At 33.6% G+C, this 19698-nt stretch overlaps 2 protein-coding genes across 4 annotated transcripts; both read left to right on the top strand.

Moving 5' to 3' along the window:
• The first annotated feature begins 981 nt into the window (after positions 1-981).
• On the top strand, positions 982-9350 carry LOC109097708 (zinc finger protein 239-like). Of its 3 annotated transcripts, none has more exons than XM_042749736.1 (3): positions 982-1133; positions 7364-7521; positions 8124-9350. In XM_042749736.1, exons 2-3 carry the CDS (start codon positions 7458-7460, stop codon positions 8906-8908), a joined length of 849 nt encoding a protein of 282 aa, XP_042605670.1. In that variant the 5' UTR covers positions 982-1133; positions 7364-7457; the 3' UTR covers positions 8909-9350. The 3 variants fall into 3 exon arrangements, with proteins under 3 accessions (XP_042605670.1, XP_042605671.1, XP_042605672.1); XM_042749737.1 differs by lacking the exon at positions 982-1133 and adding an exon at positions 6324-6446; XM_042749738.1 differs by lacking the exon at positions 982-1133 and adding an exon at positions 6486-6601.
• Positions 1140-6180, top strand: LOC122141723 (gastrula zinc finger protein XlCGF49.1-like). The gene is made up of 2 exons (XM_042749742.1): positions 1140-1305; positions 3494-6180. The coding sequence occupies exon 2, from the start codon at positions 3679-3681 to the stop codon at positions 4222-4224; it is 546 nt and encodes a 181-aa protein (XP_042605676.1). The 5' UTR covers positions 1140-1305; positions 3494-3678; the 3' UTR covers positions 4225-6180.
• Positions 9351-19698: the final 10348 nt, after the last annotated feature.

Here is a 19698-nt window from a genome sequence, read left to right as displayed (position 1 = left end):
AAACAAAACCTTTGGTGAATATAAGGGAACATGATACTGAAGAACAGAGATGTTGGTGCCATAGAAGCTTTGAAAATGTATCTTAAGATTAAAGAATAGAGATGGATATTTTCTTCAGTAAAGAGGCTTAAAAACATTGATAGGCCTATTGACAACACCAGGGACTCTGATTAAATACTATATGACTCTTTTTTCCTCTCATTATTCATCTCCTTTTTCAGAAGTACTAGTATCACTTTGAATGGGGAGACAAAACCAATGACATCTGAAAAAAGCTCTCTCATATTGTTCCTTATGCTCAAACAGCATTAAACAAGCCACTCACTTGTGCTTATATACAATTGCTGCTAAATATTTTATATTGAGCCTATGAGGACAGGGCCTATTAAATCCATTACAGGTACAAACATGTGAATCTATAGTTACATGTGAATTAAGTTTGACAAGCTGGAAACATTAAATTACTGTAGCTTTTAATTATCCTTGGCAACATGTAACTAATTCTTTTATTTTATATCAATTTATAAGTTATTTTATGTAAATTTATAAGTTAAATTTTGGTTTGTATGGACTAGTTCCTGTTTTCACCTCATTCATTATGCAGACGTTTTCAGATCACTTGTAAACTGCCAGTTAAAGCTCAATTTATAGGTGTCAACAGACTAAAGCAAACTACAGTATTACCACTTTTGATACCTACAGTTAATTTTCAGTGGTCTATATGATAAATCATGTTTCATGTAAAAACAACTGCAAACTAAAACCCAGTGTGTTATTGTTTACAAATCTGTAAATGTATTTCTAAATTAATTTATCCTTCTGTATTCCTTACTGTTACACACACACACACACACATATATTGTTATTGTATTTTGATTATTTTAATTGTGGTATTTTTTATTTCATAATTGCTTTTCCCATATTTATTTTTCCATTAATTTATTTCAGATCTGCTCCTCCTACCATATAGCATTTCACCTTCACAGAAGCTCCTCCTCCAGCAGATTAGCAATAAATGCTGGAACATTTTCCCATTTGTCTACAAGTAAAGAAAGCATTTATCAAGGAGACTGAGAACATGAGTGATCCAGGACTCTGCAGAATAAAACATGAAGATACTGAAGAACAAAGAGGTTGGTGTTTATTCTTGATTCTTCATTTTGCTGAAGAACAGCAGTTTATCAGATTAGCCAAACACATCTAAACGAACCTAAAGCAGGAAGTAATGAAAAGATGCGACATGATTCGACGACGCGGTGTAAAAAAAACAAAATGAGCAGAGGGCAAACGTGGAGCAACAATGAGGTAAAGTGGCTTTTATGAGCTTCCTGTGAGTTTTCAGGTGGCGAAAATAAAAGTAAACATAAACAGACCAGCAGACGGCATTAGGTGTCTTCGACTTTACAGCGGCGCTGAGCAGACCGATCTGTTAATGGATGCTTTGATATCACACACCCGCAGCGCCGTTTCAAGTCTAAGCACCTTTTGTTTGGGGTGTTTGGTGATTTCCATCACGATATGTACGTCATTCAAGCCGACCAATCAGGCTGTGAACGTATCACCATGCCTTTACGTTCGGTGTCTTTAGGTTTGCTGTCAAAAATGCCAAAGTGACCGCTACTCTGAGCAGGACCAGTATCATTTTCCATATGTATGTGTATAACTAAATGCAAGTGTTATAACAAGTCTTTCAGTTAACCTAACACAGTAAACATAGTTAGTTTTTTTTATTTATTTTATTATACAATAAATAAAAAAAAACACAGATAGAATAGAAAAATAATAGAGCAAGCTAGTGTCAGAGGCCTTTTTGTGTTTTGTTAATTGTATAATGAATAAAAAGAAAACAAATAGAATACAAAAAATTAGAGAAGCACGTGTTTTTATTTATTTTTTATTTTAAGAAAACAAGTAGATAGTAAATATTTTATATTTTATATTTTTTATGTTTTTTATGAGTTTAGTGAGTGTTGAGGTTGTTGGGTTTAGTGGGGATGGAAGAGATATGTTTTTAGCCATTTTTTGAAGATGCTCGGATTGAGTTCGGCAGGTCATTGCACCAGGAGGGAACATTTAATTTAAAAGTCAGTGGAAAAAAGGCAGCTTCTAGAGGGCACATAATTCTGAAGTAATGATTTTAGGTAAAATTGAGCTGAGCCAGTGGTGGTTTTGTAGGCAAACAATGTCTTGAATTTTATGCGAGCAGCTATTGGAAGCCAGTGCAAATTGATAAACAGAGGTGTGACGTGCATTCTTTTCGGCTCTTTAAAAATGAATCTTGCTGCCGCGTTCTGGATTAATTGTAAAGTTTTGATAGAACTTGCTGGAAAACCTGCCAAGAGATCATTGCGGCCTGGACAGAACAAGAGCTTGAAAAAGGAATTGTGAAGCATGTTCTGAAGGAAAGGGCCTGATCTTCTTGATGATCAGTCATATTTCCAAGGATTCTAGCTGTTTTTGAAGGAGTTATGGTTGATGTGCTTAACTGAATGGTGAAATTGTGATGAAACAATGGGTTTGATGGAACCACAAGAAGTTCTGTCTTGGCCAGGTTGAGCTGAAGGTGATGGTCCTTCATCCAGCAAGAAATGGCTGTTAGACAAGCTGAGATGTTAGCAGCTATCCTCTGATCATCAGGATGGAATGAGAGGTAGAGTCTAGTGTCATCAGCATAGCAGTGGTATGAAAAGCCATGTTTCTTAAAGAAAGAACCTAGTGATGCCATTTAGACAAAGAACAGAATTGGTCCAAGAACTGAGCCCTGAGGCACCCCAGTAGTTAGATGTAACACCTTGGACACTATCTGAGAGGTAAGACTCAAACCATGGATAGCGGTTCCTATGGTCCAAGAACTGAGTATCTGAGAGGTAAGACTCAAACCATGGATAGCGGTTCCTAAGATGCCCTTTGCCAATAGGGTTGACAGGAGGATCTAATGGTTAACCGTGTCAAAAGCAGTGGACAGATCCAACAACATATAATATCTGAAATCCACTCTTGACAGTCTTAGGGCTTTAACAACTGAGAGCAAGGCAGTCTCGGTTGAATGCTGAAACCAGACTGGTTGCTTTTGAGGAGGTTGTTCTTTGTGAGAAAGGCAGAGACTTGGTTGAACACAGCATGTTCAAGTGTTTTTGCAATGAAAGGACGATTGTAAATATTTACAATTGCACAACTTTATTAATTCCGAGAAATTAACATAAAATATCAAGATTAAACAAAATGTATCAAATAACTTTTGGTAACAGGCCTGTAAATTTAGTGTAAATTAACCAAACTCTCATTCATAGTTAATAATAAACTTTTTTTTTTTAATTATAAGATATTTAATGAAGTTATTTTCATGCTAACTTTGGTAACAGAGTAGATGAATGCACTCAATGCTACACAAATGTTTGTATGCAATTGTCTACTTTTTGTTATTACATCAGGGTTTACTCTCTTTGATTATTTATGATTTACTGAAAATTGAAGCTTTTTACATTCATTTTAGACTTCATCAAAGAGAATGAGGAGACTGAAGACCTGAGTGAAGCAGAGGAGAAACATCATCATGCCAAATCTTTGAGTCACTCACAGACTGAGAATTTTTTTTCCCTAAAAAGAAGATCGAAAAAATCTTTCACGTGCCTTCAGTGTGGGAAGAGTTTCAGACATAAAAGAAACCTTAATGAACACATGAATATTCACGCTGGAGAGAAACCACACATATGTGATCAATGTGGACAGAGAATCAGACATAAAAGGAACATTAATGAACACATGAAAATTCACACTGGAGAGAAACCACACACATGTGATCAATGTGGAAAAAGTTTCAGACATAAAAAAAACCTTAATGAACACATGAAAATTCACACTGGAGAGAAACCATACACATGTAATCAATGTGGAAAGAGTTTCAGACATAAAGGACACCTTAATGATCACATGAAAATCCACACTGGAGAAAAGCCACACACCTGTGATCAGTGCGGGAAGAGTTTTGGACATTTAAGTACTTTTAAATCACATCTGAATTCTCATTCTGGAGAAAGAAAATATAAGTGTGATCAGTGTGGTAAAAACTTTTCTCAAGCTAATTCCCTGAAGGACCACCTGAAAGTTCATTTAAAGGAGAAGCCTCATGTGTGCTCTTTGTGTGGAAAGAGTTTTAGTCAGCTGAGTTATTTAAGAAAACACCAGCAAAGACACAGCAATGTGAAGGATCTTAATGTGCTTTGATTGTGGGAAGACCTTTATTACAACTGATGAACTGAAACAGCACCAGAGTATTCACACTGTGACAAGAGATTAATTTGGTCAGCGGCTTATTAAGGTGGTCAGGGGCCCCTAGGCTGCTCTTTGTGTGAGGCCCCATTAAGCTTTACAGGAGAAATGTATTTAGTGCCATTACACGGTGCATGTAAATAGTAAGATGAACTGGCATGCACACACACATTGCAGTCTTTCTTTTACATTCCCAATGTCCCCACAGGATTTGGGTGTACATTGGTTGCTTTAGGGGCTTCCGGGGTGTGCCCCCCATAAGTAAAATTTGTTAATTTTAAAATTTAAATGCATAAATATGGTGCATTTTGAGAGCAGAATCAAGTGACTAGGTCAATGAAGAAATATGTGCTCTTGTAAACAATTGTGTGCTCTAGTAGTAATTTGTTTATTGGTTGCATAGATGTGAATGTGATGGTGGGGCTCAATTTTCACTATATAATTTTTTTTAAAAAGCTACAAATGCCATTCAGTCAAGAGCAGGGAGTGAGTTTCTCCTTGTCTTTTGTTGTTTGATTATCATTAACACTTAACTCAATAGTCGAGACAAGCCACGAGATTGGGATCACAAGAACGAGACGAGGAGAGATTTTTACACATTTGTAAAAAATTCTCAATGACCAAATAGGCTACATGACTATAAAAATTGTCTGCAGGTGCATTTTGAATTGTTTCAACTAATCATCTGGTAATAAATGTCATTTCAGTTCTACTTTCTGAGTATGAATTATCATATGCAGTAAAATACAACAACATGTACATGTACAACACATTATCATTTCATTTGAGTCTCTTCAGACCTTAAAACTGTGCATGAATTATGAGCTTTTAGAAATTCTGACCTCCTAACTGAACTCCTATTCACAAATTGAACATAGAAATAAAAACAATATAAATAGCCAAAAAATAAACAACACAGTTCTTTCTTAGCTGTATTAAGTGCAAACAATAAGTACAGCCATAATCAAATAGGCTACTATCTCAATATTCAAAGTGCAAATATAGACTAAATTTTTCAAGCATGACACAGAGCTATAGACAACTGCACAACCTATTATACATACTAATGACAGACTAAAAATGTTATGTAGTTTTGTGTTATTTGCACGCACCAGTGAGAAACACTCTCAAAACACGGGGAATTAGAATCGCTTTTGAATGTGCGTGTGCGGTTTACTTTCGGTTTCGATTTCAGGATTGCCTGGAATACAAGACATTAATTTTGTCCGACGCTCTGCAACGAATTATTATAGACAAGTGAAGGTCTTTTTTTGTGCCAGGAAACCTGAAATCACACATGAGAGAATCCACACTGGCTAGAAGCTGCATGTATCACTGGCATCCATGTGGGAACACTTTCACTCGTTTTAATTCTCTGCTCAGTCATAAACAACCAACAAACAAAAAAAGGATATTATGAAGAAAGATTTTTTTTAGCTTGTTCCTGTGCTTGCATGTCTAGTTCTGGAAGTAGATGTCGTAAGCTATCATGTAGCCTAGCCTAGCTTTTCATCTGCAGCTTATTTGCTTCTCTTCTTCTATTGAGATGCTTCAGCTGGCTCTATATCGATATTGTGGCACATGTGCAGCAGTGGACCGCGCTTAATTTGAATACAAGAACACAGTTTAAAACAAGAAGGTTTAATCTGGCCGCAGAGGAACGCACCCGGGGTTGCCTGATGTAACGAGATGTAATTCTCGAAACAGAGCTTCCCACTTGCGCAATACGGAATTATCTGACAGGTGTGCTACTTATCTTTGTCAACCTGGCAACCATGTGTGCGCGCGCTCTCTCCACTGTGGTTAAACGTGCTTGCCTTCTGAAAACAATCCGTGGCTTTAATTCCTTTAGAAACAATAATGTTACCAGCACATAGATTGGGAAAGAATGTAGCTCTTCAGCGATTAAGCAATAATAAATGTTTGTGTTGCTGAATGTCTGAGTGCGGCATATATATATATATATATATATATATATATATATATATATATATATATACCCTATATATATATATATATATATATATATATAATATAATGGCTGCAACCACTATAGTATTTACGGTAGTTCTGTGTGTTAGGGTGAGTATGGTAGTTTCCAGCCTTACGTTCCTTATGGATGGCATGGCATCAGCTTTGGAGCGATGGCGGCGTGCCTGCTGAAAAGATAATGCCAGGTGGCTGTGATTTCTTTATCTGAGGTTGTGTTATTGGTTATGTTGGCTGTAACACTTTTAAAATGCGTGACATTTTGTAATCACGTGCGATAAAATATTTTGGTGCAGACGGCTATGATGGTTTGTTGTCGTAGCTGGTGCTATGTGATTGAAGTGTATGCGTGTTTAATATTGTGCTGTATTCATGTATTGAAATGTGTATTTTTGTATTTATATGTGTTGTTAGATGTGTTTATAATAATGAGCACAATAATGAGGGTGTTTTGAAATAAGACAAGGAGTTTAAAGTGTTTAAATATACACTTGAAGACTGCTGCGTTGTATTTAGCCTGCCACAGGTAGGCTACTATAGATAAATGTGAATTAAGTTAGACATTAAAACACATTAAAATATCACTTTGTCATGCAATTATCTTGGCAACATGAAAACAGCTCTGCTAACAGCTGCTGAAATGTCTCTGTATCACGTAAATAGTTTGTTTTATTTAATTCATTATGCAGATGTCTTCAGATCACTGATGTCAACAGACTAAAGCAATCTACAGTTTTTTATTTAAAAAAATTTTTTTTTTCCTGTAAACAACTGGAAACTAAAACCAATTAAAGATTCATCTAAATGTATTATTTGTTGCTTACAAATCTGTATTTTTTTTTAATGAATTTATCCTTCTGTGTTCATTTACTATTATTATTATTATTATTATTATTATTATTATTTATTTTAATTTCAATAATTCTTTGTCCATTCATTTATTTGGCAGATAAAAATAAGAATATATGTATAAAATGTTAAAAATAGATTGATTCACTGACAAAACAGAACATTATAAAACATGAATTACTTTTAAAACCAAATTCAGTAACATAAATGCATAAAATGCATGAAAACATGAATAATTTATTTTTTATTTTGGCAGATCTGCTCCTACCATGTAACAATTCACCTTCACGGAAGCTCCTCGCCCAGCAGATCAGCAATAAATGTGAAGAAGAAAGCGTTTATGAAAGAATATGGAGGAAATGAGTGATCCAGAACCCTGCAGAATAAAACATGAAGATACTGAAGAACAAAGAGGTTGGCGTTTTTCTTAATTCTATATTATTTCTGAAGAACAGCAGTTCATCAGTTTAGTGTTGCAGTGTTTTAGAAAACAATATGAGCTGTGAAATAACGGTTATAGTAAAAATAAAATACAAGACACTTTCCATGAACTGATTACAAATGGAACCTGACACTTGAATTTCTTTTGTTTTCTAAAAAATCAGTGAAAAGAGGTTTAAGAATACACATTATCTATATCAGGAACTCTGACTAAACACTATCTAACTTTATTTTATTTATATTTATTTTATGTCTGGTTCACAATTTTTGCAAACATGTTACTAAACTTTTAAATATCTTACACCTCAGGACTCTAGAAATGAACAGAAAATATCAAAATAAAACAAAATGTATCAAATAAATAAACTTAGTGTAAATGGTGTAAATTAACCTAATTCTAATTTATAGTTACTGATGAACTTGGTTTTCTATTTTTTTTTTATTGTTGAAGTTTTTTTGTTTTTGTTAGTTTGTTTGTTTTTTTTTTTTTGGATTTTTTTGTCTTTTCCCTTCATATTTCTCTCTTTGGTTATTTATGATTTACTGAAAATGAAAACTTTTCACTGTCATTTTAGACTTGATGAAACAGAACGAGGAGACTGAAGACCTGAGTGAAGCAGAGGAGAAATATGTCGAATCTTTGAGTCACTCACAGACTGAGAACATTTTTTCCCTGGAAAGATCAAAAAAATCTTTAACCTGCCTCCAGTGTGGGAAGAGTTTCACACGTAAAGGAAACCTTAACGAACACATGAATATTCACACTGGAGAGAAGCCTCACGCATGTGATCAGTGTGGGATGAGTTTCAGACATAAAAGAAACCTTAATGATCACATGAAAATCCACACTGGAGAAAAGCTGCACACATGTGATCAGTGCGGGAAGAGTTTTGCACGTTCTAGATCTTTCAAATTACATGCGCTCTCTCATTCTGGAGAAAGACCATATAATTGTGATCAGTGTGGTAAAAACTTTTCTCTGGCAAATTCCCTGAAGAACCACCTGAAAGTTCATTCAGAGGTGAAGCCTCACCTGTGTTCTTTATGTGGAAAGGGTTTCAGTCAGCTGGGTCTTTTAACACAACACCAGAAAAGACACAGCGGTGTGAAGAATCATTTGTGCTGTTATTGTGGGAAGACCTTTTTGGCTGATGAATTGAAACAGCACCAGAGGATCCACTCTGGAGAAAAACCTTACAAGTGTTCACACTGTGACAAGAGATTCAATCACCCAGGAAGCTTGAAATCACATGAGAGGATCCACACAGGAGAGAAGCCGTATCACTGCCATCCATGTGGGAAAAGTTTCACTCATTGTAGTTCTCTGCTGAGTCATAAAAAAACCAAATGTCTGAAATAAAGTCTGAATTTATGTAAAAATCCAGCTCTTTCAAGTGCAATGCTGCAAATGGGACCCAGTCATTTTGCTTTATTAATTTAGTAATCATTGGGGTTATGTTTTTTAATTATTATTATTATTATATACAACAGTTATGTTGCATTATGAAAAAAATATTATTGTTATTTAATATACATGTTCTTGTGCTTGTATGTTTATTTTGGGATGCTGAAAAAAGAGTCTTAACACTTTTCAGTGGGACATGTATCTTGTATTTATTTTTAATTTTGTCTTCACTGTTGTGCTTAGAAGATCTAGTTACTCCACCGCTTACAACATATTCACTAAATGTGGGTGTCAAAAACAATCATGTAGCAACTGCAGCCTATTTTTTTCTTTTCCTCTATCAAGATGTTTTGGCTGTCTTCTAATTCAATAAAGAGAGATACATACCTTTTTAAAATATATTGTTGCTAATAGTTCTTTTTTTTTTTTTGTAAAGAGAAATTTTTTTTCTTTTTGTGCTGTGTCTAGATTTTGTGTACTCTATGTGTGTATCTCTTGTGTAAGGTTTTCCTGACAATGTCCCCAAGGTTGTGGTCATCCCTGTTTCCTACCACACTTTTTCCTTCTAGTCAACTTTCTATGAATATATTTTGATACAGCACTCTGTGAACAGCCAGCCCTTTCAGCCCTTCTGTGGATGATCGCGTCTTCTGGACAACTGTCAACTCAGTAGTCTTTCCCATAATTGTGGTTGCATGTTCTAAACTTTTCCATGATGTTCTAATTTTTTGAGATGCACCTGTATTTCCCTGAAGGTATGTTCCTGTTTTCACCTAATTCATTATTCTGATGTCTTCAGATCACCTGTAAACTGACACTTAATTCTCAGTTCAATGGTGTCAACAGACTGAGACAAACTTCACCATTATCTTAAATGTCTTAACTGATAAACCATGTTTCATGTAAAATAACCAAAAAACATTGAACAAAAACTCAGCTAAAAGTTAAATGAAGTTGAAGATCTCAATTGGAGTGTTTTATAAATTTTTTTGCATACAAATTTTAACGCTTTTGAATTTGTATGGTCCTGTTTTTATCTTGACATTTTTATTTGGATGTTTTTAATTATGGTGTATATATATATATATATATATATATATATATATATATACACACACACACTAGTCAACAATCCAAACCTTTCATCAAAGTTGTCCTAAAACCAAATTGCATTCTTGTCTTTTAATTTAATATATTAAATTTATGCAATTAGCAGATTGTTACGTGACAGAAGGTGAATTGTTACGTGGTAGGAGGAGCAGATCTGCCAAAATAATAAATAAATTATTCATGTTTTCATGCATTTTATGCATTTATTTTACTGAATTTGTTTTTAAAAGTAATTTATGTTTTATATTGTTCTGTTTTGTCAGTGAATCAATCTATTTTTAACATTTAATACATATATTCTTATTTTTATCTGCCAAATAAATTAATGGACAAAGAATTATTGAAATTAAAAGGAATAATAATAATAATAATAATAGTAAATGAACACAGGAGGAAAAATGTATTATTATTATTTTTTACAGATTTGACGTAAAGTGCATTCAGGCTATCAGTTTTTACCTATGATGTGTTCCCAGGGAATCGAACCCCCAACCTTGCGCTTGTTAACACAATGCACTACCACTTAAGCTACAGGAGCACACTATATATAGGTCAAGGCAGAAAAGGGGTTTCAATCATAAAGTGTAATAGAACTTGATTTACAAAAAGGAAAAAAAAAAGAACAGTATGAAGTCTATGCAATTATTAATTATTTGAAAGCAATAGGTTTTAATAAAATTTGAAGATCACATAATGAAGTAGGCTATATAAAATAATTGTTTCCTTATATAATACTCTTTTGGACAAAAGGTTTCCTAAAGGTGTTTATTATTATTATTATTATTATTATTATTATTATTTTTTTTTTTTTTAATGATTGTTGTCACCAATATACATCATGCTCCACACTCCAGTCCAGTGGGTGGTGGAAATGCACCTTTTAAGTGGGTTTGCCAACCACCATTAAAAAAGAAAATAAGAAAAAGAAGCAAGCAAGCTTTTTTTTTTTTTATTTCCAAGATGAAATTTTCATTTCACCATGTCCTTTCCACAATGAATAGCTTATTATTATTCTTTAATGAGTGTTAAACTTCATGTATATCATTGCAAACATTACTCTGTGCTCTAAAAATAGACATATTTTATGACATTGTGCCATATGCAAGGTCTTTGCATAATCTAGAGAAAAGTGAGTTAGTATGTCAATGAGGTACGGATGAGACGCAGTGTATCAACTGTACCCAGACAGGTGTCCTATTGCGTCACATGCTGTTTAGTTGTATAGTGTTATGATAATAGGATAAAAGTCACATTTACACACATGCTACGCATATTCTGTCTAAAAGAAAAAAAAAATATTTGTGATATTTCAACTGTCTATACATATTTTCTAACATGAATGTTAAAAGTATTACATAGAATTTTAAGAAATATACAAGGTGGTAAAGTGGGTACAGTTGAGCCACCCTCTGTAGGTTGCTATGTACTGTATACAGTAACAGTTCATCATAGAAAACATATTGCATACAGAGGTTTTGTGTGTTTGTGTGCTGTATTACATTATGGGAACCAAATGTCCCCAAAAATATAGTAATACCAGTCCATTCTAACCTTATGGGAATATTTTTTTAGGTCCCCATTATGAAACAAGCTTATAAATCATACAGAATGATTGGAAATTTAAAAATGCAGTTTCGAGTGTTGTGTTTGGTTTAGGGGTAGGGTTATAGAATATATAGGTATGTACATTGTTATTTTTACTGTTATGTTTAGATTACTACTGTTTGCCATATATTTTCTAGTGTTGACTGAAAATTGTTGAACTATTTTCTTGTTTAACTGAATCTGAATTAAATAAAGCAAATAAATACATTTATTTTTAAACTGCAATTTTTAAAACTGTTTTATAATTTATTATATTTGCAATAAATGGTTAGCCAGCTTTAGAGCATTAAGAATGGGTGTCTCAACTGTACCATGGTACTGTTCAAACAGTTGAGACAAAAATGCACCTCATGTTTATGAGCTAATTGTGGAAAATATAAACTACTTATGGCTATTATCAATTTATGATATTTTCGTACACAAGCAAAATAAATATATGAAAAATCACTTCATTTCAGCATCTAGTTTTTGTGTGTCTAGTGATGAAAAAAGCAGAAAGTGTCTTTATTGTACTCAGTCTACCCTACTGCTGAAGTTTGTTAACCCTTTGAAACTAACAAAAACACTTAAAGTAACTATAGGGGCGAATGAAAGTAATAAGATATTGAGGAATGGTAAATTTAGGTTGTTTTGTAAAGATAGTAGGCAACAAATTTATTCCTGCATGGCAATAAAATCTCCAATCTCTGTAATTGTGGAGGAGATCACAGTGCAGGATATAGAGCATGTTTAGTGAGGAAGAATGCAGTGAAAGTCCAAAATGTGAGAATGGATGCAGGAATTTCATATGCCCAGGCTCTGAAGTAAAACAGACACAAGATAACAGAAACTAGAAAGATGAACTATATTTAGGTTCATATGGACATATTATACTGCTGCATGATATAGTTTTTATTTGTTTTAATGTTTTATTGATGTTTTATTAATCTCGGACTGTGAGAAAATTATGTTACAGCAGTTTTATAGTCTTTCAGCATATATCCTGACTCAAGTAATGAGTTTACTATATAAACACTTCTCTGCTGATGATCCTGTAAGGCTTGTTTAACAGCTGCTGAAATGTCTCTGTATTGCATGTCAATAGCTCATGTTTTCACACACATCATTCGTTATGCTGATGCCTTCAGATCACCTGTAAACTGCCGCTTAAAGCTAGAGTCAACAGACTAAAGCAAACTACATGATCACCACTTTTGATATCTACAGTTAATTTTTCAGTCTATCATAAATCATGTTTCAAGTAAAAAGAACTGCAAACTAAAACCCAGTTAACAAAGATTAATCTAAAGGTGTTAGTTGTTGCTTACAGATCTGTAAATTAATTTATCCATCTGTATTCTTTACTGTTATATTTTTAAAATTGTAATTATTGAATTTTCATGCTCAAAATCACACGTTGGATACACTCCAACACTAATTTTCAAAATACAATAATACACTAACACCATACACTATGTCTACAAAAACACTGCAAGCATGTCTCAAAATACAATAATTATTCCAAAACAATCATAGCACAATGTCATAAAAACATTAACATCAGACAGAATTACAGAAACTGTATTATTTTATATGTCAGGTCTGCCCTTATTCAATAGACAGTATATCGTATTGTTCATAGATTGTGTTTTGCACTTCAGTTTCTTTTTATTTTTATGTCTCTTTTTTTTTGTTTTAGTTTATTAATTGATTTGGTTTTGTTTTTTTTGCTGAGGATTTATATAAAGAATGAATGATTGCGTATCTGAGTGGCTTTGTAGAATTTTCTGTTTATGAAAAAAAAGAAGAAAGAGTTTATGAAGAAGTTGTAGTATGAATCACACCTGATATCTTCTCTGGCAAGGCATCTTGGGAAGAATCTTTTGGTATGCCACCCCTGGCAGTGTTCAGCTGATATGTATTGGCATAAGTATGTTATAGACTTTTCATTAAGACCCTAAAGAATCATATAAACTTGGGGAAAATGGGCATTCATTTTAGCCTTGATGAAACAGAACAAGGAGACTGAAGACCTGAGTGAAGCAGAGGAGAAACATGTCAAATCTTTGAGTCACTCACAGACTGAGAACATTTTTTCCCTGAAAAGATCCAAAAAATCTTTCAATTGCCTTCAGTGTGGGAAGAGTTTCACACAGAAAGGACACCTTGATTATCACATGAAAATCCACACTGGAGAAAAACCACACACATGTGATCAGTGCGGGAAGAGTTTTGCATTTTCTAGATCTTTTAAATTACATGCGCTCTCTCATTCTGGAGAAAGACCATATAATTGTGATCAGTGTGGTAAAAAATTTTCTCTGGCAAATTCCCTGAAGAACCACCGAAAAGTTCATTCAGAGGTGAAGCCTCACCTGTGTTCTTTATGTGGAAAGGGTTTCAGTCAGCTGGGTCTTTTAACACAACACCAGAAAAGACACAGCGGTGTGAAGAATCATTTGTGCTGTTATTGTGGGAAGACCTTTATTACGGCTGATGAATTGAAACAGCACCAGAGGATCCACTCTGGAGAAAAACCTTACAAGTGTTCACACTGTGACAAGAGATTCAATCACCCAGGAAGCTTGAAATCACATGAGAGGATCCACACAGGAGAGAAGCCGTATCACTGCCATCCATGTGGGAAAAGTTTCACTCATTGCAATTCTCTGCTGAGTCATAAGAAAAACCAAATGTCTGAAATCATGTCTAAATTAATCGACAGATCCAGCTCCACCAAGATCATTTTTTTCTAGATAGGCTATATTGGAAGCCATGAAGTAGGATCTGCTTGGTTTTGGGGCTTTCCATGTTAAAACATTTCTTATGTATTTCTTCTATGTACACTGTTTTGTTATTTTGAGTGCCATGTTTGAGAATGAAGTTTTTTTTTATGCACCAACAGAATGTCTATAAACATTAATGGGGACATGTCACCAATATTTGATATTCCTGATGCTGCTCTGCTATGCTGCACCAATCTGTTTGCTGTTATTAGGATGACAAAAAAATAAAAAGTAACAGCACTTATAATAAGAGATGACCAATCAAATAAAAGAAGGCAGGTTTTACTTTTCACATGAATTCAAATGCAATAAGGGTGAAAGAGTACAAAGGAAAATATAGGCTATAGCTAAACATTTAACATCTGATTGACATGAAGAAAACTATTAGGAGTAGAATGCCAAAAAGAATACATTGCTTATAAACAACAATTTAAAATAAATATTTACCAAAAATATGTATAAATGAACACAACTATTATGATTTAAAAATGTTAAACATTATTATGATACTTGTTGGGTCATTAATAGTTCGCCTCAAAAAGCAAAAGACTGTCATCATCTCACCTCCAAGTTGTTCAAATCTGTACACATTTCTTTCTTCCACTGAATATGAAAGAAGTTATTTTGAAGAATGTGGGACCTTTTCTGTCAGTTTCTGGTTCCCAGTGTATTTTTCCCCCCATACTTAAAGTCAGTGCAGCAGCTGTTTGGTTATCCATATTCTTCATGTTTGAAAAAGTTACTATTGACTTTTTCATAGTGTGATTTTATATTAAAATCAGTTAGTTTCATTTAGAATGGCAAACTTTATAATAATTTATAATAATAATAATAATAATAATAATATATGGAGGTCTTAACAATTAAAAAACAAAATACTTCTTTTTTTTTTTTTTTTTTTTTTTTTTTTATTTTTTTTACATTCCAGAAATCTGGTCATCTTGCTAAATATTGAACTAAATAGAAGCATTGCCCTATACAGTGGCAAAAGATTCAGCTATTATAGGATATAACTAATAATAATGCTGCTGAATCCTCAGTTTGTCATAATGCTTGATCACATCGTGTGATCTGCTGTCAGATTCCTGTAAAATAAAAAGGGGGACATTTTAATATGTTTTTGTTGTGCAAGAATGCTGAAAGGACACACAGAACAATAGAATCATGCCCATATATATATATTATATATATATATATTTTGTTGTATATATATATATATATATATATATATATATATATATATATATATATATATATATATTTATGCATTTAGCAGATGCTTTTATCCAAAGCGACCTACAGTGCATTCAGGCTAACACATTTTACCTAACATGTGTTCCATGGGAATCGAACCCACAACCTTTTATATATATATATATATATATGTGCAAGCAAAAACAAATACTGATAGATGCAAACAAACTCAGACCTGAGATGGAGCTGAACAAACAGAGAGACACAGTGTTTACAGTAATACTGTAAATCTTACCGTATTGTGTACACAGCGTACCCAGAATGGAGCTGTAGCCTAATGTACCTGGCAAAAGAAAAGAGTGTTCAAAAACATATTATTCAAAATGTCTCAACTCTCAAACTCTCAGACACATTGTGGCATGGATTTGAAGTACCAAAAATGATCCAACTACAGCATATGTTAAAACTTCAGTCAGTTTTTATGCACCTGTATAAGCCTTCAGTGTGTCAGTTTTTATGCACCTGTTTAAGCTTTCAGAGTTGTAATGTTTATAGTTTTAGGTGGTATAATAATTACCTTCTTGTGTGTTTACAGTTTCCGCTGAACCAGGATGTCATTTTAAAACCTGCAATAATGGCCAGCACTACAGGAAGTATTAGTGCTATTAGAAAGAAATAGTGGCTCCATTCTGTAATAGAAATAGAGAACAGCACATTTGATAAGTTCTTGCTTTACCTCGGAATCAAACTTATGACTTTGGCATTGCTAGTGGACTCCTGGACTCCTCAATGCGACGTGCCATTTGAATCAAACACCGGTCAGCTAGGTATGGGTAGAGATGAGGTTCATAAGACTCTAGTTATTTTGATGTTGTGTTTAAATAGCAGTTTATGGTGAATGATGCTTATCATTTTATGCTAGTACCAAATCACAAGTAATGTCGCCCAAAACTCCTGTTTTGAAACCAGTCCTACAGAAACCAGAGATGCTATGCGATCTGTTTAAATGTCAGCAAAGCGAAAAGAAATATCATAGAGTATTTCACAAACAGCCATCAAGCCAATAGCTTAAAAATAAAAATTGTGATTGTAAATGATGATATGTGTAAATAGTAGGCTATTTAAAAATGGTAATGAAATAATTTAAAGTCATTCATCGATTTTCAAATATTATTTGTAAAAAAAACAATGTCCATTAATTATTTGTAGATTATCAGACATGACATTACAGTGCCATGAGAAACAGTGTGCAGATGGACTTTAATTTTGCTCATTCTTCATCCATGATCCCAGTCTAACTAAAGGGGAGCAAGGGAAGCTAAAGAGGCAGATAAAGTGTATGTTAATGAGGGCAAAGTAGCCTATACTGCAAACAGTTATTTATAACCATCACGTATCTAATATCAGGTTATACACGAAAAACCAGGCTGGGTGTTTCAATGGAAAAAAAAAATATATTTCATTTGCTATAAGAGTACACACAGAATCTTTTGCTAAAATAAATACACATTACATCACCCACAACATTAACACCACCTGACTAATATCATGCTAGCAAGCTGTAATGTATAGACCATTATGGTCCAGTTCTTACACTCTCATGCCACCCCTTCAGTGGCGTGAAACAAAATAACATATTTACAAAAATGCTTTACTAACCTGACAATGAACTTAAAAAAATAAAAGAAAAAAATGTGCTATTTTCGCACTAGATAGCTGCTCATTAATGAAATAAGGCAACATATGGAAGGGAAAACACTGATTATGTAAGTGACACCAGGTCAAGTAAAATGTTAGAACTCAAGGTATTGACCTACAACACAACAATAAATAAGCAGTCTGTTTGATCCTAAATTGATGTCCTAATGCTTTAGTACACAGTATGTTCTGCTGCAATGAAAACAGAACTGAAACCAAAAATAAATTCAAGTAGGTTCAAATACAAACATTAAAGTAATATAGCACAATGCAAGATTATAATATAAACTAGCTTTTAAAATACAAACATTAAAGTAATATAGCACAATGCAAGATTATACATTACATTAATGAAATTTTTACTTAAGTACAAGTAAAAGTACCAGTCTAAAAATCTACTCAAGTAAAAGTAAAAAGTAGCTCATTTAAAATTTACTCAGAGTAAAAGTTACTTAGTTACATTTTAACAGTTGGAGGGAAGCAAAAATGGGACAGGCCAAAGGGTGTCGAACCCAGTTCCTGGAGGGCCACAGTCCTGCACAGTTTAGATATAACCCTAATTAAACACACTTGATCCAGCTAATTTAACCATTTAGTCTTATTTGAAAACTACATGATACTGTGCTGGAGCAGGGTAAGAACTAAACTCTGCAGGAACTGAGTTTGACACCCCTGGGATAGGCCTATTAATCTCAAACTAGTTGTTTTTAATCAAAGGAATCAGTTATTTAGAATAATAAGACATTTGGGCTGTTACCAGGCAAATCAGTATCAACAAACTCATCTTTTCCATTTAGAGGAAATGCAGAAGCTTCATCGGAAGTGGCATTTAGATTTATTTACACATTGTTTAATGCAGGACAAGAATGCATTTAACCTGCAGTTACAAATGCATGAATAATGTTTTGATATACAAGACATAAAATGTTGAATACTCATTTGAAATTATAAGACATTAATTATTGAAAAAAAAAAAACCCAAAAGATACTTTAAATGTGAAATTAAACTGGCCAGTATGTGTCAGCAAGTCACTGTTAATAAGTGAGTGATTGTGATTGAACCGAATCATTTAAAAAGTTGATTCATTCAGGAACGAAACACTGTCATGTTGCTCAGAAGTACCGCCAAAACTGTGCTTTGGTGGCTGTGTTTGGAATTATTTTTTGTTGTAAAAATAGAGCAAAAACAGGCAATATGGTGTATAAAACGCAGGTCTCTTAGTTAACTTGTTTACTGACCTATTGGAAAAAAAATAAAAATAAATATATATATATATATATATATATATATAAAATCATGAAAAAGCCGGCATTCTTTGTGTGATTTTGATTTACTATATGAAATGATATAAATATGTAATGTTCTGCCCCTATAACTTCAATTTTGTCATCATTCTAAATGCATTTTAGCAGACTGAATCACACAGTGAAAGAACGCACGATAAATGCGCGCGCACATCATTAAAACAACAATTATGATATTATCGCAGACGATATATATCACACACTCCGCACCACTGTCTTTTTGGATAATTTATGCGAAACTTCTTGCTAAAATGTCAAAGCTCCATTTTAACCACCAATGCAGCGATGCAGTTATTTAGCTTACCCCTCTACACGCTTGCGAAGGGTTGATGAGATTTTATAAGCTGCTAGTTTGGTCTCCCTAGGCAAGCACAGTTTACACTGCATAATAGAGCATAAATATGGCCAGAGGTTCACTTCATTTCCTTCGAGTTCAACTTCAGAATATGACGGGGTTTCGTTTTCAGCGGTGTCTAAAACTAACGCCTGTTTTGTCCGTCTGCATCTTTCTTGTGATTTTAGCGTCAGTTTGCCCCCTGCCCATTATTTACTGCAGGAGTTTCCAGCGAGGGATTTTTTTTACTCAGTAATTAATGTGTTTTAAAATGTAGCGAAGTACAATACTTTCAAACAAAATATACTTAACGTAAAAGTAAAATTACAGATTTTAAAAATTACTTTACAAAAGTAGAAGTACACAAAAAAGCTACACTCAATTACAGTAACGCGAGTAAATGTAATTCGTTACTTTCCCACCTCTGAATACAAACATTAAAGTAATATAGCACAATGCAAGATTATAATATAAACTAGCTTACAATATGAGTTGCAATATGTGAGCTCTTCAGTGTCACCATAAGAGGCTACAAGGAATGTATAGAAATGGAGAGTGTTTACATAAGAAAAAACAGGCACAGGTCACAGAGTAATAAAATATCCTACTATAGTCTGAGGATTAAGTGTTGATTCAACATAATGCATTTCATCATCATAAGTCTTAACTGTTTTAATAATAATAATCAGACTTTGAATGAATCTAAATACGTTTAGATATCACGCTGAATAAAA

Source organism: Cyprinus carpio, chromosome B22 (genome assembly GCF_018340385.1).
Source record: "Cyprinus carpio isolate SPL01 chromosome B22, ASM1834038v1, whole genome shotgun sequence".
In the NCBI taxonomy this organism is placed as follows: Eukaryota; Metazoa; Chordata; class Actinopteri; order Cypriniformes; family Cyprinidae; genus Cyprinus; species Cyprinus carpio.
This window is presented reverse-complemented; position numbering and strand designations above follow the sequence as displayed.